This window comes from Struthio camelus, chromosome 4 (assembly GCF_040807025.1).
Source record: "Struthio camelus isolate bStrCam1 chromosome 4, bStrCam1.hap1, whole genome shotgun sequence".
NCBI lineage: Eukaryota > Metazoa > Chordata > Aves > Struthioniformes > Struthionidae > Struthio > Struthio camelus.
Genome location: NC_090945.1, coordinates 28,436,433 through 28,449,319, shown reverse-complemented (window position 1 = coordinate 28,449,319; position 12,887 = coordinate 28,436,433). Strand labels below are relative to the sequence as shown.

General features: G+C 48.3%; 1 protein-coding gene across 13 annotated transcripts in view; it reads right to left on the bottom strand.

The window, feature by feature from the left end:
- JADE1 (jade family PHD finger 1) overlaps positions 1-12,887 on the bottom strand; it is a 62,243-nt gene that overhangs the window by 36,439 nt on the left and 12,917 nt on the right. Inside the window, exons 1-2 of one of the 13 annotated variants that reach the window (XM_068942057.1) lie at positions 12,111-12,144; positions 1,215-1,292 (exon numbers count right to left, since the gene is read on the bottom strand). In XM_068942057.1, the coding sequence (XP_068798158.1) occupies positions 1,215-1,266 (52 nt within the window). In that variant the 5' untranslated portion in view covers positions 1,267-1,292; positions 12,111-12,144. The other 12 variants (XM_068942064.1, XM_068942062.1, XM_068942056.1 and 9 more) reach the window with 12 other exon arrangements.

Below are 12,887 nucleotides of genomic sequence, written 5' to 3'. Positions count from 1 at the left end.
TATAAAACCATGAAAGAGGGAGTGAGAAAACGGTAAAGTGAAATTCAAATGAAAGACATTACATTTCCTGCTACTTGCATATTTTACAAGTAGAAAGACATCTTTATTGCTTCTGGGGAACTATACTTCACCTTTGGGGAAACACACTGATTTCAATTTTTGCAACCCCAAATAAGTAGTCTAACCCAGAAAAAATACGTTACGTTTGGGGTTTTTTTCCCACCCAACTGCAGGTATTTCTCCAACAACAAGCCAAATCCCACATATCTTTAATAGCTTTTTTTCAGCCCTTACTTGGACAAGCTCCTAATGAACTTGCTAGTTCTCGTTTCCTCCAGCCCTTTCACCACACCTGCATTTCAGCAACAGGTTGCCTAAGGAAGGTTTAAGGTGCAGATTCAGCCATACGAGCTACTTGAGCAGACTCCCGTATAACACAGACGCACTTCTGAGTCACAGGTGAAACAGTTCACAGGCAAAGCCCTTCACAGGGCCACAACACAGTACAGGAGCTACATACTCCGAGTAAAGCCTTCAAAAGCACCTGGAAAATCTCCCCAATCATTTTCTACTACGTTCCAGACTGAAGTACCACAAAACACAACAGATACATTTCATATAGCTCAGTGTTAGTTACATCAGAACAGAACAAGACAGTTCAAAAAGAGAAATAAATTTGTATTCAAATTCCTCAATCACTGCAAATTGTTGAATGTTAGTCCTTAACTAAGATAATCGTCCAACAAGAGTAAAGAACAACTTTTAAGCACTGCCCACCTTTTCTTATGACGTTCAAAACAATACACCCTTCCATTGCACGAGAGAGCATGAGAACACTGAAGTAAATTTAAAATCCTAATGCAAACTGCTATTCAATATTGAGCTGTGGACAAATTTAGCAGATGTCTCCACACTGGTTCTGTCCCTGTAACAATAAATCATACTGCTTACAAATACAGATCTAAAAAAGGAAAAAGAGACTTTTTCCTTGTTTTACCATATTAACTAACACTGCTCAGTCAATAGTAAACCTTGAGGGATCCTGAATCTACCATCCTCCTGCACTCAGAACAAGCGAGTTCAAAACCAGTTCCTTTACAACACGTATTTCCACCAGTCCAACCGACATGCAAAACGCCTGTCAGGTAAAACACTGCATTAAAACATGTTTCAAACTCATAACCTAGTGCACTCTGTAACAAAGGAGCACTTACTGCCATTGTCCTCAGAATCCTCACTGCTGCTAGGAAGCCGATGTCGTTTCATGATCTCCACGGGAAACAGCAGGCGGCCTGCAAAGCAATGAGACAGCACTTAACCCAAGACAGTAATACACAGTCATCAAGTTGTGCTTCTGATGGCATTCGAGGATTTACAGCACACAAAGGAAAACAAACAACTTTAAATAGCATGTGAAATATGAACAGTAAATATCTCAAAGATGCTTAATTAGGCAGTCATCATATGAGCAGGTGTAAACAATATCGGAGGGTATCATGACAATCCTACCACCACTTTCACCCCAGAACAAAGGCATATTTTGCACTCCGAGGTCTTAAAAAAATTACTACATTTCTGCAGCACATGTGCTTAACTTCCCCTGCCCACTCTGACACTAGATTTGCAATACAGTAACATTTTTAGTGCCTCTGTAAATATTTACTTTGGCTAATATGTTCTTGGAACAATTTTATTCCTGTGCAAAGTGCCAGATTATGAAATCAAAGATAAAAGTCTTCCAGTTATTTAAAAAAAAAAAGGGGCGGGGGGGGGGAACCACAGTAGTCAGGCAAGCTTTCCCAAATTAACTAAACATGCAGCATCTATGCTCTGGATGGCACCACCTCTAAAGCAAGAGGGTCATTTCTTCCCACAGGCACATTTCTACTGCCCTGCCTAAAACAAACTGTTCTTAAGGAATCAGACCAACAACTGACTACACAGAAGCTGCCAAAGTTGATTACTTCTAACAATACCGAATTCAATCGCATAAGAACCAGTGATGTAAAGGTGAAAAGTTCCGTATCTTTTTATCAGCTATTCCCAGAGCATTGGTATATTCACACGTATTCTCTGTGGAATGAAACTAAATTCAGAAAGTTTAAGGAAGTTGTAAATAGCTAGTGTGCATCTACATGTAAAAAGCCATTAAAAAGCAGAAGTTAAAGAGCAGAAACAACACGACAAGACAAGCGCAGAAAGGCATGTCCACCCTAAGTTAAACTGACAAGGACTCCAGATCGCACAGCAAATCCCCTGAGTTTTTGCTTGCCATGTTATCAACTGTGATGACAACGTGGGCTGGGTGTTCTGTTAGCAGCAAAACCCTCTTACATGCCTGCCGGGTGCAGATTTGGAAATCAGATGCCAAACTACTTTTGCTTCTAGGTTGGGGCATAAAATCTGACCTCCTCATTTTCATGTGAATTGGGATTTCCTAGAAACCTTTCAGCAAAACTCTTTTCATTGACCCCTTCAGTTCACAGTTAAACACTTCAACTTTGTTCAGTGAGAACATGACTCAACTGCAGTAAACCTGATGCTGGTGCTTTCAACTTTTAGAAGACTAATTTCCAAGGCAAGGAGAAGAAAAGCCCAACCAAAGACTGCCACTATTCCCTATAAAAGCAAGAAAATACCTGCTCTTAAAAAAATGATTCCTAGAAGAAGAAATAAGCATGTTTTTATTTGAAGGATTTCATTTTATCATCACCAGCAGATTACAAGCCACAGAAACTAAGACTCTTATTTTACGCTTCCAGTGAACTCCACACAGTCGTAAGAACCCGTGCACTGGAAGATTTCCTCCTTTTTAATCCTATACATATAAATGGGGGGAGAGGGGCTCTCCCTCAGAGACTTATTTTCCAGAGCAGGATTGAATATGGCTGTTTTTGAAACACCTAGGAGTTCTGAGTCACAGATGTTTGCTCACTAAAGGTAAAATGAAACTGAATGGTTCACTTCACCATGACCTTTTGTCCCCATTTCATAGAGTAAAAGCTCAAATACAATTTCTGATGCCACAGAATAAAGAATCATCAATGACAACCTCCTTATAGAGCTAAAAAAAATTGTTTCCAAAAGAACAGCTTTGAGGTAAACCCGAAGTTTGTGGGTATGACAAACAGAACTGCCGCCAATAAATAACCATATACACCAAGCTCAACCCTCAAAATCTGAATTCAGATTTGGTATAAACGTAGCTGTTTCAGAGCCAAGTTTTGATACAGTCACTTATAAAGACAGAAAAGCACCACTCAGATCCAAAACAGGGTTATGGCAGGAACTGAAAAACACAGCAGTTGCTACAAGGCCTAAACCAGGAGGACAAACACCTGTTCCTGAGGGTACTTTTTCTAGTCGTTCACAAAATTTTCCCGTAACTGAAGGAAGTATTAAGAATATAAACATAAAAGAGCATACTCACTTAACTGGAAATACCTCCCATAAACAAAGTACAGGGGATATGCAGGAAAATAAAGAAAAAGTTATCTCAGAAATATAGCTTGTACACCCCTGGCCATACTCCTCACTTCCTGCTCATTCCCACAGGGTCTGAAAAGCATTATGCACCCAGAAACAAAGACAGACAACATATGCACACTGCGATCCACTAATCTCCGTGAGCTGGAGATGAACAAGGAAATTAATTCAAAATTCTGCCTCTCTACATCTTTTGGAAGAGTATATTTTCAATTCATCGTCTCCTAGCCATACTTCCTTCGTAAATTCATGAAGTAAGGTAAGTCCAGAGACTTCTTTCCTACCTCATCTTTAAAAAAAGAAAATAAACTCCTTTGTTGCTGTTGAAAGGAGAGGATGGTATTCACACCTCCCAACTCAAGCACTCAAGTTTAGTTAGTGAGCCTCCACCAAAAGTTTAGGAAGTGAGAGAAGCAAAAACGGAAGCCTGTTCCCTGGAGTACAGAAGATTAAATAAGGTAGTTAATAATAAGGTAGTTAATTTACTTTTCCACCCTAGTTAAGATTTCCGAAGTTGGCCACACTGAAAAGCCTGTGCCCTCAAGTTAAAAGAAATACGCAATTTGACGAAGCCTATGTGAAATTCTTTTACAGATGCATGTGAAAGAACAGTTGAAGTCCCGAGATCTCATTTTCCCACCTTTGAACCTAATGTGAGCTCACAGGGAGCTAAACCACAGAATGGAAAAGGAGCGTTTGGCTGCTCGGACCAAGCCCCAAACCTTGGAAGATTAACCACCTAACAGTTTTATCATTAGAAGCGATAAAACAGCATGTTTCAACTTCTAAAATGATTTTAAACTGTTCCCACCAGATGTTCATGTCCATGGTTTAAAAGAACGGTTTAAAACATTTTACAGGTAACACCAGAACAGCTAGTGACAATTACAACCACAGTGATTGAAATACTGCTGCTCTTAAGGGCAATAGCGCCTCTGATTTTTGCAGCACGCTGTCAAAGACTATCAGTTTCTACTAACTACCTTAAGTCACACAAAAACTGTATTAAAAATAAATGTAAGGTACTGATAGTGATGGTGAGGTGCGGCTTAAAGGTGCCGACTTTTTCCCTTTCAACTATGTACACACGCATTCTGCTTGTCAATTCAAGCAGCTTTTTCATCTTCAAGAGAGAACAAACTACAGTAACTCATTCCTGCTTGTGACATCCTTACCTAAAAATAAGGATGTTATCTCTGCTGAAAAAAAGGCAGAATGAGAAAGCTATGAAACTTTTCTCCTCAATACAGTTGCTTATCTTATTCTCTTTCCTAATCTGGGATTCAAGTGCCTGCAACATTTCATTTCTTTAAAATTCTCAGTCTTAACGTTCGCAAACATTTTGGTATTTTTCCACTTGACTTTATTTTGACATACACTTAATACACTCAGGTGCTGATACACTACATCTGATCCACCTCTGAGCTCAATAACATGTATTCTGAAATAGAACAAAGTCTCTGAATTTTCCTAGCTCAGAAATAAAGGCAGTATCATCGAGGCTGACTATATGGCAATCAGTGTAATGGTACAAACTGGCTAAGATCGTTATGCATGTAAGCAAAGAGAATTCACATGTAAGCGCAGTCATATAAAAAGGGTGAAATATTTAAGCTAACTTTTAAGATTCATTCCAAGAAAGAGAAAGAGCTTTGCAACTCAGCCTGCAACACTTACAGGACAGGAAAAGACCACCCAGGTCACTGAGACCAACTCCCCACAATCCCATGCAACCACATAACTGCTGTTTAGTCCACAAGGGTCCACAAAACATTCACTGCACCCACACGTGCCACACTTCCCACCCCCCTTCACCAAATGGAAACCGCTCTGAAGCAACTAGCCAACCAACCAGCATCCTTGACCATTTTCCATCACAAACAGCATCTATCGCTGTTTTACCCCAAACTGTTACGCCAGCTCCAAATGGGCGTTTGCTCATGTACTGTTCAACCCCAGAGTAAGCCCAGCACTTGCAAAGCTACGAGGTCCACTGGCTCCAACTTAACAAAAACTGCTGGTCAGCCACGTCAAATGCTCCCCAAGGTTTCAGTTACACGTATACATTCCTAATAACCCAGCAGTTCTAGTGGTATAAACCACGGTATCTCACAAAAGTTGCCTAATATAAAGAGTACTTAAAGACACTCGCTACTGTTCGAAGTAACACAGAAGCCCGTAAACCCTTGGATGAGAATTTTCGCTCCCGCTCCACCTTTGCCTCCAACTGTGACACAACAAGGGAGCGCTTCTGGCATCAGGAGCACGTGCCCAGGGCCACCGGGCAGAGTTTTGCTCCGCATGAGAGCCCAGCTTTGATCCCATGAGAATCATCCTAACTTTTGTACCAAGTTTCAGCTCTGTTTCCTTGAAAGATGATTTTTTCTTCATGTTAAAAGCATCCATTAGGAAATCAGGCAGACCAACCAACCCACAGCATGCTGATAGTTACTTCTACTGAGGACTGCAATATTTATTTGGAAAAAAGGAAGCGGACTCAGGCAAATGCCAGTCTTTAATCAAACATTGCTTTATAGAAATAGCCATGACTCTGCGGGCAGCATAACCTCATTTCCAAGCGTGGACAAAGCACCTAGGAGTACTCCACACAATCACACCACAGCAATAAATCAAATAGATGGGACAGAGACCGTGACTTTTTAGCCATCAAGCACAGCAAATTAGCTAGCTACACCAGGACAGCACTGGCAAGGCTGGCAAAGATTGCAAAGGGCATACCACGTGCTGCTGCCCTGCCGCACTGCCCCAGGGGCTGCACGCATTATGCTTTACAGAGACAGCATGTCACCAGTGGCTTTTCTGTCTTCCTTTCTCATCACGCTAGCTCCAAAAGTTAAGCTCTTGTCTTTATTCACCAGTTAAGTACACACTTTGAACATACCAACGTAACTATGAAGTATTATTCGAACCATTTTTAAGAACAAAATTACAATGCCTAAAATGTTTCTTCTGGCTACTGGGTTTTGGAGAGAGCAATAAGCCCCTTTTAAGATAGACTTGTAAAATGCTGTGCAAATAAAATTAGTAGATGATAATCCAGAATCAATGCCAGACTCCAAAATAATGTTTGGATTTGCATATCATATCCTTGCAGAAGTAGGCAACGAATATCTTATTCTACACAAATAAACAGACATACTTGGGAACACGGTTGCTTCTGCCTACTTTCCAGTACTGCTGGTAGATGCAATGCAAAGGGTTAGAATCAGCAATGTGACAGAGTACAGCAAATCCACTATTCTTACCAGTACGTATTCTCATGCTTCTCATTTTCAAGCTCTGCAAGAGATTAAAAGAACCAACAAGGAACAAAAATTACATTGGACATCAATACCAAAATCTTTCCTTTTATTTTTTTTTCCTCCTGCATTGAAGTCCTAGGAGTTGCACAGATACGAACGAAAAAAAATCTGAACCCTTTTTCCTAGCTTCCTCAGTGCTATCCCAGACGTTATCCCATAAAAAATGGCATGGGCCTGTACACACACATATACTCATGTGCAATATAAAGCACATTATAAAGCATGCTACCACTACATAGTAAAGAGCATGGTACACTTTCTTCCTTGAATTCAATCTCAAGTAGCTAGATGGTCAAAGAGGAAGATACAAAGAGTGTCAAACTCTTTGTTTTGGTAATAGCTGAACAGAACCAGGCTTTTTTTAATAATTGTGTTAGAAAAATGTACATCCTCAGGTCAAAGATTTCATATAGCACAATCCTTACTAGAGGATTTTTAAGGACAGTATAAACCTCTGGGTGAAAAGGGTTCATAATTCAAACTCTGACAGACAATTAACTGTAACAGTGTTAATAGGTGTCACTATAATAAACTGCACTGAACAGCCGCAGAGATAGAACGAGAAGAAAGCAGAATTATGACAGTTGTACACCCTGAAGACAAGCTGAAAAACTGGCTTTTCCTGAAAGTAACCCCCTAACTGCAATGAAACTGAGACCTAATTATCTCCAGTGCACAAGAGATCACTTCAAAACACTTTCTGCACAAATAGAAGTAAAGTAGAACATAACCTTAATCAACTGGATAGTAGATGAAGACGTTTGGCTTCTACTACCGCGCTCCTTTAAGGAGCTTGTTTACGACACCACTTCACTGTTCACCAGTTGACACCTGAGGTGGCAAAAAAAAAATTGCAACTTTTTTCTTCTATGCCCAGAGGAAAAAACAGAAATTACCTCAAAAAAATAAGTTATGCTGTTAAAACCCACCAAGAAGCTTCTGCTTTCCTCTTTATCACCTATTACACTTTTGATTGCCGCGTTTTTAGTCACCGAAGTAAAAAAGAGTTCGTATTTTAATCTTAAATGAAATACTGTTCTGTGGGACCGGCCACAGCATAAAAAAGCCACAGACCTTAAAAGCAGAGGGAAAAGCCCTCAGAGTCTCCCGAAACAGAAAACGTATGTTCCAAGGCCAAGAGCGCTCTCCACAAGGACTGCTCCTATTGGCTTCAGCGCACCTATTCACAACTGCCCAAGGAAAAGCAGAGGCACAACTCGAGCGTATCAGGCCGGCGCTTCCCAGCGACGCTCCCAGTTATGCACCTGGGCAGGATGAGCTCACAGCGCTGCCTTATGACCTAGGCAGTGACAGCAATGCATTCCCAGGCTGTGCCAGTGCCACTGCCTGAAGTACTGAGCAAATGATAAATTGGCCTCTGCAAATTAATTTAACCCACCCTGCTCCCATTACAGTTGATCTCTCCCGTCTAGAAAAAGCTGTTAGCGTGGTCAATTCCAGCAGAAAACAGGAGCATGAAGCAGCAGCACTAACCACATGGAGAAAACATTTGAGCAAATACTCAAAGCTTTTTATTATATTTTGTGAACTGGGAATGAAACCAGAGAAGCTGGAAGGGAAATCTGCAGCTGTGAGGGGAAAGGGGTTTTTTATTATTTTATTTTAAACATATGTATTAAACATAGCTCAAAAGGAGGGAGGGAGTGGTGTCGGCGGCCAGAGGGAAAAGCCTGCCACTAAAACGTACAACCCTTGCTGTTTCAACAATATCCCACTGAGTGTGAGAAACCTCTAGAAATAGAATCATAACAAGCGTATTTTGGCATAACTTTCATGAAGGCTTTTGGTTTGCAAGTGTGGGCAGCTTCTGACTTATTTAAAAGGCAGCATCTGCTTAAAAAGGAAATTATTCCAAATCACAGTTAAACCTTTCTCTGGAAAAAAAAAATGGGACTGGCATGAAAGCATCCTCCTGCATTGAGATTAAAATGTCAACTAAAATGTGTTGTTAAAGGGTATCATAATTTCTAATACTGTCTAACAGCTATGCAAAGGGAAGAAATCTATTTTTAACGCCCGTGTGCGGCAACACAAAACGCTTGCATATCAAACAGGACAAGTTCTTACTGGACGACTGACAGGCCTGAAGACCCAACAGACTTCACCTACGGGTGATCAGATAAACTTTATTAGAATAAAATCGTCACCTGAAGGAAAAGAAAGAGACCTAGGGAGGAGAAGTGAGTCAGAGGCACGCACTCTTCCCTGGAAGCGCGGCTTTTTGACGACACCTGGCAGGTGAGCGGCGCCCATGCCGACGCTCACCGCTGACCGTCACCCAGGCTGCCGATGGCTGCCAGCGCCGGGCGCCCTTGCTGGAGGCGTGAATTCAAAAGCGGCGCCTCCGGCCGCCCCACACGGCCGCCGGCCGGGGCCGCCCGCGCTGCCGCCTCGGCTCCCGGCCCGCCAGGGCGGCGGCGGCGGGGACCCCGCGCGGCGCCCAACCACCGCCCCCGCCGCCAGGGCGCGAGCCCGCGCCGGCCGTTAGTGCCGGCCGTTGGCGCTCCTCACGCCGCCGCCGCCGCCTCCGAAAGCGCCGAGACACGGCCAGCGGCAGCGAGAGGAGACGGAGCCGCCTCCCTGCCCCAGTGCCACCGGGCTACACCTCCCCCGCCGGGGTGGCACCTCCCTGGGCAGCAGCAGTGGCACCGCCGCCCGTCTCCATTTGAAACGGTCCGGCTCGCCCCCTCCTCCTCCTGCTCCCGGCTCCCTCCCCCGCCCCGCCCCGCCAACGGCCGCACCAATCCGCTCGGCCCCGGCTGCAAATCAAACTTGGTGCCCCCGGCTCCGCTCCCTCTCGCCCAAATCCCTGTCACTGCCGAAAACCGCCGAACCACCCCTCCCCCCCGCCTCCATGATGCGATGGGGGGGGGGGAGAGTGGAAGGGGAGGGAAAAACGGGACGGCGGTTTCGCGGATTGAGCAGCGGCAGCAGGAGCACGGCGACTTGAGCTCCTTTTCTGTGTCTGTCTCTCCTCCCACTCCCAGACAGTTCTGGAAACTGTGTATCACCTCTTGTCACAGGAAGCCAACCAGCAGGCGGTGCAAACAAACAAACACCCTTTGCCACCACCCTCCCCAAAATAACGAGAGCCCCACCACGTATCGTTAGTGAGCTGGCGGGCGCGAACGGAAAAGGCAAAATCATGCTGTGAGCGCGCAAGGAGCGGAGCCGCAGGGACGCGGAGAGCGGCGGCGGCAGCAGCAGCAGCAGCATCAGGGCGGCTTTGTCTAATTTCAGCAAGTGGAATAATCGCTGGAGCCGCACTCTCCTCCCCGCCTCCTCCGGGGAGGCCAAGGAGGGACCGTTACACAGAAATAATGCGGTTTTCTGAAAACACCACAGCCCAGACCCATTTGGCTTCTCAAGCCCTCGGGAAGGCGGAGGAAGAGGAAAATCTCAGGGATACCCTGACTTACGCCTAAGCAACTTCACGCGTTTGCCGCTATTCCCTTGCCCTGGTGGTTGTATTAGCGTGCGTTACATATGCATTTTAACAACGCCGGTGACGTTCAATTACCTCGTCAATAAATTCTAGTACGGCCAGATCGGTTTATTAATTGTACGAACTACCGTGCACCGCCACAACTGCGTTCAGCGCCGTAGGATTAAAGCAGAGAAACGTCCTACCCGCATCCAGCCACATCAAGTGCACGCGCGGCCGTGCCGGGCTGTCGAGCCGCCGCCCCCTGAACTCCGCGAGGGGATCCCGGTCCCGCCTAAGCGGGGCTGCGGGGGCAGCTCCCCCGCTGCACGACGACGCCTTGCAAAAGTTTGCACCGCGCACCCGCACGTGTTTGCTTGGGCGAGCGGCCCCGCTCGCGTTTAAACTCCCCAACCCGGGGCGGGGCGCGGGCAGGGCCCAGCCGCCCTCCCGGCCGCTCCGGGGCCGCCGTGCACCTGCTCGCCGCTGCCCTGCCCTGCCCGCCCGGCCCGGCCCCCGCGGCGATGCCGCCCCCCCTTCCCCCCCCGCCGGCGGGCTCCGGGCGGAGCCGCCGGCACCGGCAGCCCCCCCCGCCCGCACACATACAGGCACACGCACTCTGAAACACGTGCGCTTCAGGGGCTCTCGCAACTTGCTCTCCAGGAGGAGAGAGACTGTGCGCTCGCTTGAGGCGGGGAGGGGGACCCAAACCACCTATGACAACATGCCCATCTCCACCTCCTCCGAAACACCCACCGGTGCCCGGCAGCACAACCTCCGGCGGGCATCAAGCTCACGACTAACCAACCGGCTGCGGGCTCGCCCCCTCGAAAAGGCAACTTCTGCTTAATTTCACCGATGAGCAGTTTTTATGCTTTCCAAGCATTTTCTACTAGAAGCAAAAGCCAAGTGCGATTGGGGGGGGAGGGGGGGAGCGTAACTACAAAGCCGCTTCTGCATACAAACACCTCCCCCACTCCCGCACTCCCCGCCCCCGGTCAGAGCCGATGGGTATTTTGGACATGTGGGTGATCCAGTGACAGACACCGGCCATGGCTCCCCCCGCCCTCTTCCTACACATCTCTATCGGAAGAGGACCTGCGCTCTGCCATTGCCATCTGTCTACCAAGTTGCTCCAGCGCTCCCTGCTTGGCGGGGAGGGTGATGCTGACGGCTGCCCCCCGGGGCGCGGGGCAGGCAGCGCGGCAGGCGCTGGGCGAGCCCCTGCACCTCGGCGGCGGCGCCGCGCTGCTCATCTGCCCAGCCGCAGCCCGCAGCGCCAACAAAAAGCCGCCCGCCGCTTGCCGGCATCGGCCCGCCGCTCCGAGCGGCAAAACAACCTCCCCTCCCTCCTCCCACCGCCCCGTCCCTCCCGCCCGCCCCAGCCCGGCACAAGTTGCTTGTGGGATAGCGAAGCCGCAACTCGGCCGCCTCCCCTCGCCCCGTACCGAGCCGCACGGCTTTTGGCGCCATGTTAATGACGTACTATCTTATTTCCACTAGGCAGCGACCTTCGGCACGAAACTGCTCTCTCGCCGCCTCCGGAGCGACAAAAAAACCCATCAAATATGGCTGTGCTGGCGGCTCCCCCGGCTGGCGCTGCGGCGGCGGGCACGGTTACCTGCTGGCGGCGGCGGCGGCGGCGGGGCGGCGGCGGCGAGGCGGCGGCGGCGAGGGCGGGCGGCGCGGCCGGGCTCCCCCTGCGCGGAGGGCTCGGGGCCGCCTCATGAGTTCGGCGCGGCGCCGGGGAGCGGGCGCGGAGAGCGGCTCCCTCCGCCACACACACAGACACACACACACACAGACACGGTCGCACTCACTCACTCACACACACACACAGACTCCCTCTGACTGACGTTTGTACTTGTTATGGAGGAAGGACTCCGTGAATCAAACTCGTTTCTGGGTCACTGCTGCCACAGGGGGGAGCTACTTTAATCCCCTGCCAAAACTGGAAGGAGAGCGAAGGGGCGGGGGTGGTGGGGGGGGGGGGGGAAGAATAATAATAATAACGTAAAGCCGGCGCGGGCAGGCGACGGCCCCGGCAGCAACGGCGTTAACTCCGGGCGGGCCTCGGCCGCCCCTCGGGCTCTCCTGCCGGCGCGCTGCCCGCAGCGCCGCCGGGGCCGGGGCCGGGGCCGGGGCCGCTCGGTCCTGCCCTGTCGTCCTCGGGCGGGCGTAAAAACGAAGGTAGGACGGACGAGGCGATGCTGCAAGGGCTGGCGGCGGCGGAGCGTACGGGTCTGCGCGGAGCTCCCGCCCCTGGCGTTAGGCGCGTTGCCCCGTAACAACTCTTCTTCCCCAAAACGCTCAGCCCGTTCACCACCAGGAAATTGCAGTGCCTCACGACAGCCCTGCGCGCAACGCGGAATCACCGCTTTTCCGGCAGAGAAACCGAGGCACGCCAGCGTCCAATGATAACGGCCACGTTCACAGCAAGTAATTGCCAGGGACAAGGATCAAACTGCCGCCTCCCTGGTCTCAGCCCCCCATGCTGTCTAGCCCTGTCGCTCCCCTAGCTTTGCTACTTTTAAAGAACACAAAGAGCTATTGCAGTCCAGTTCACATCCTTCTATCAGGAAACGAGATTATCTTAAATTGCCAGCAAATCACGTTGAATGCAGTTTTTTTGT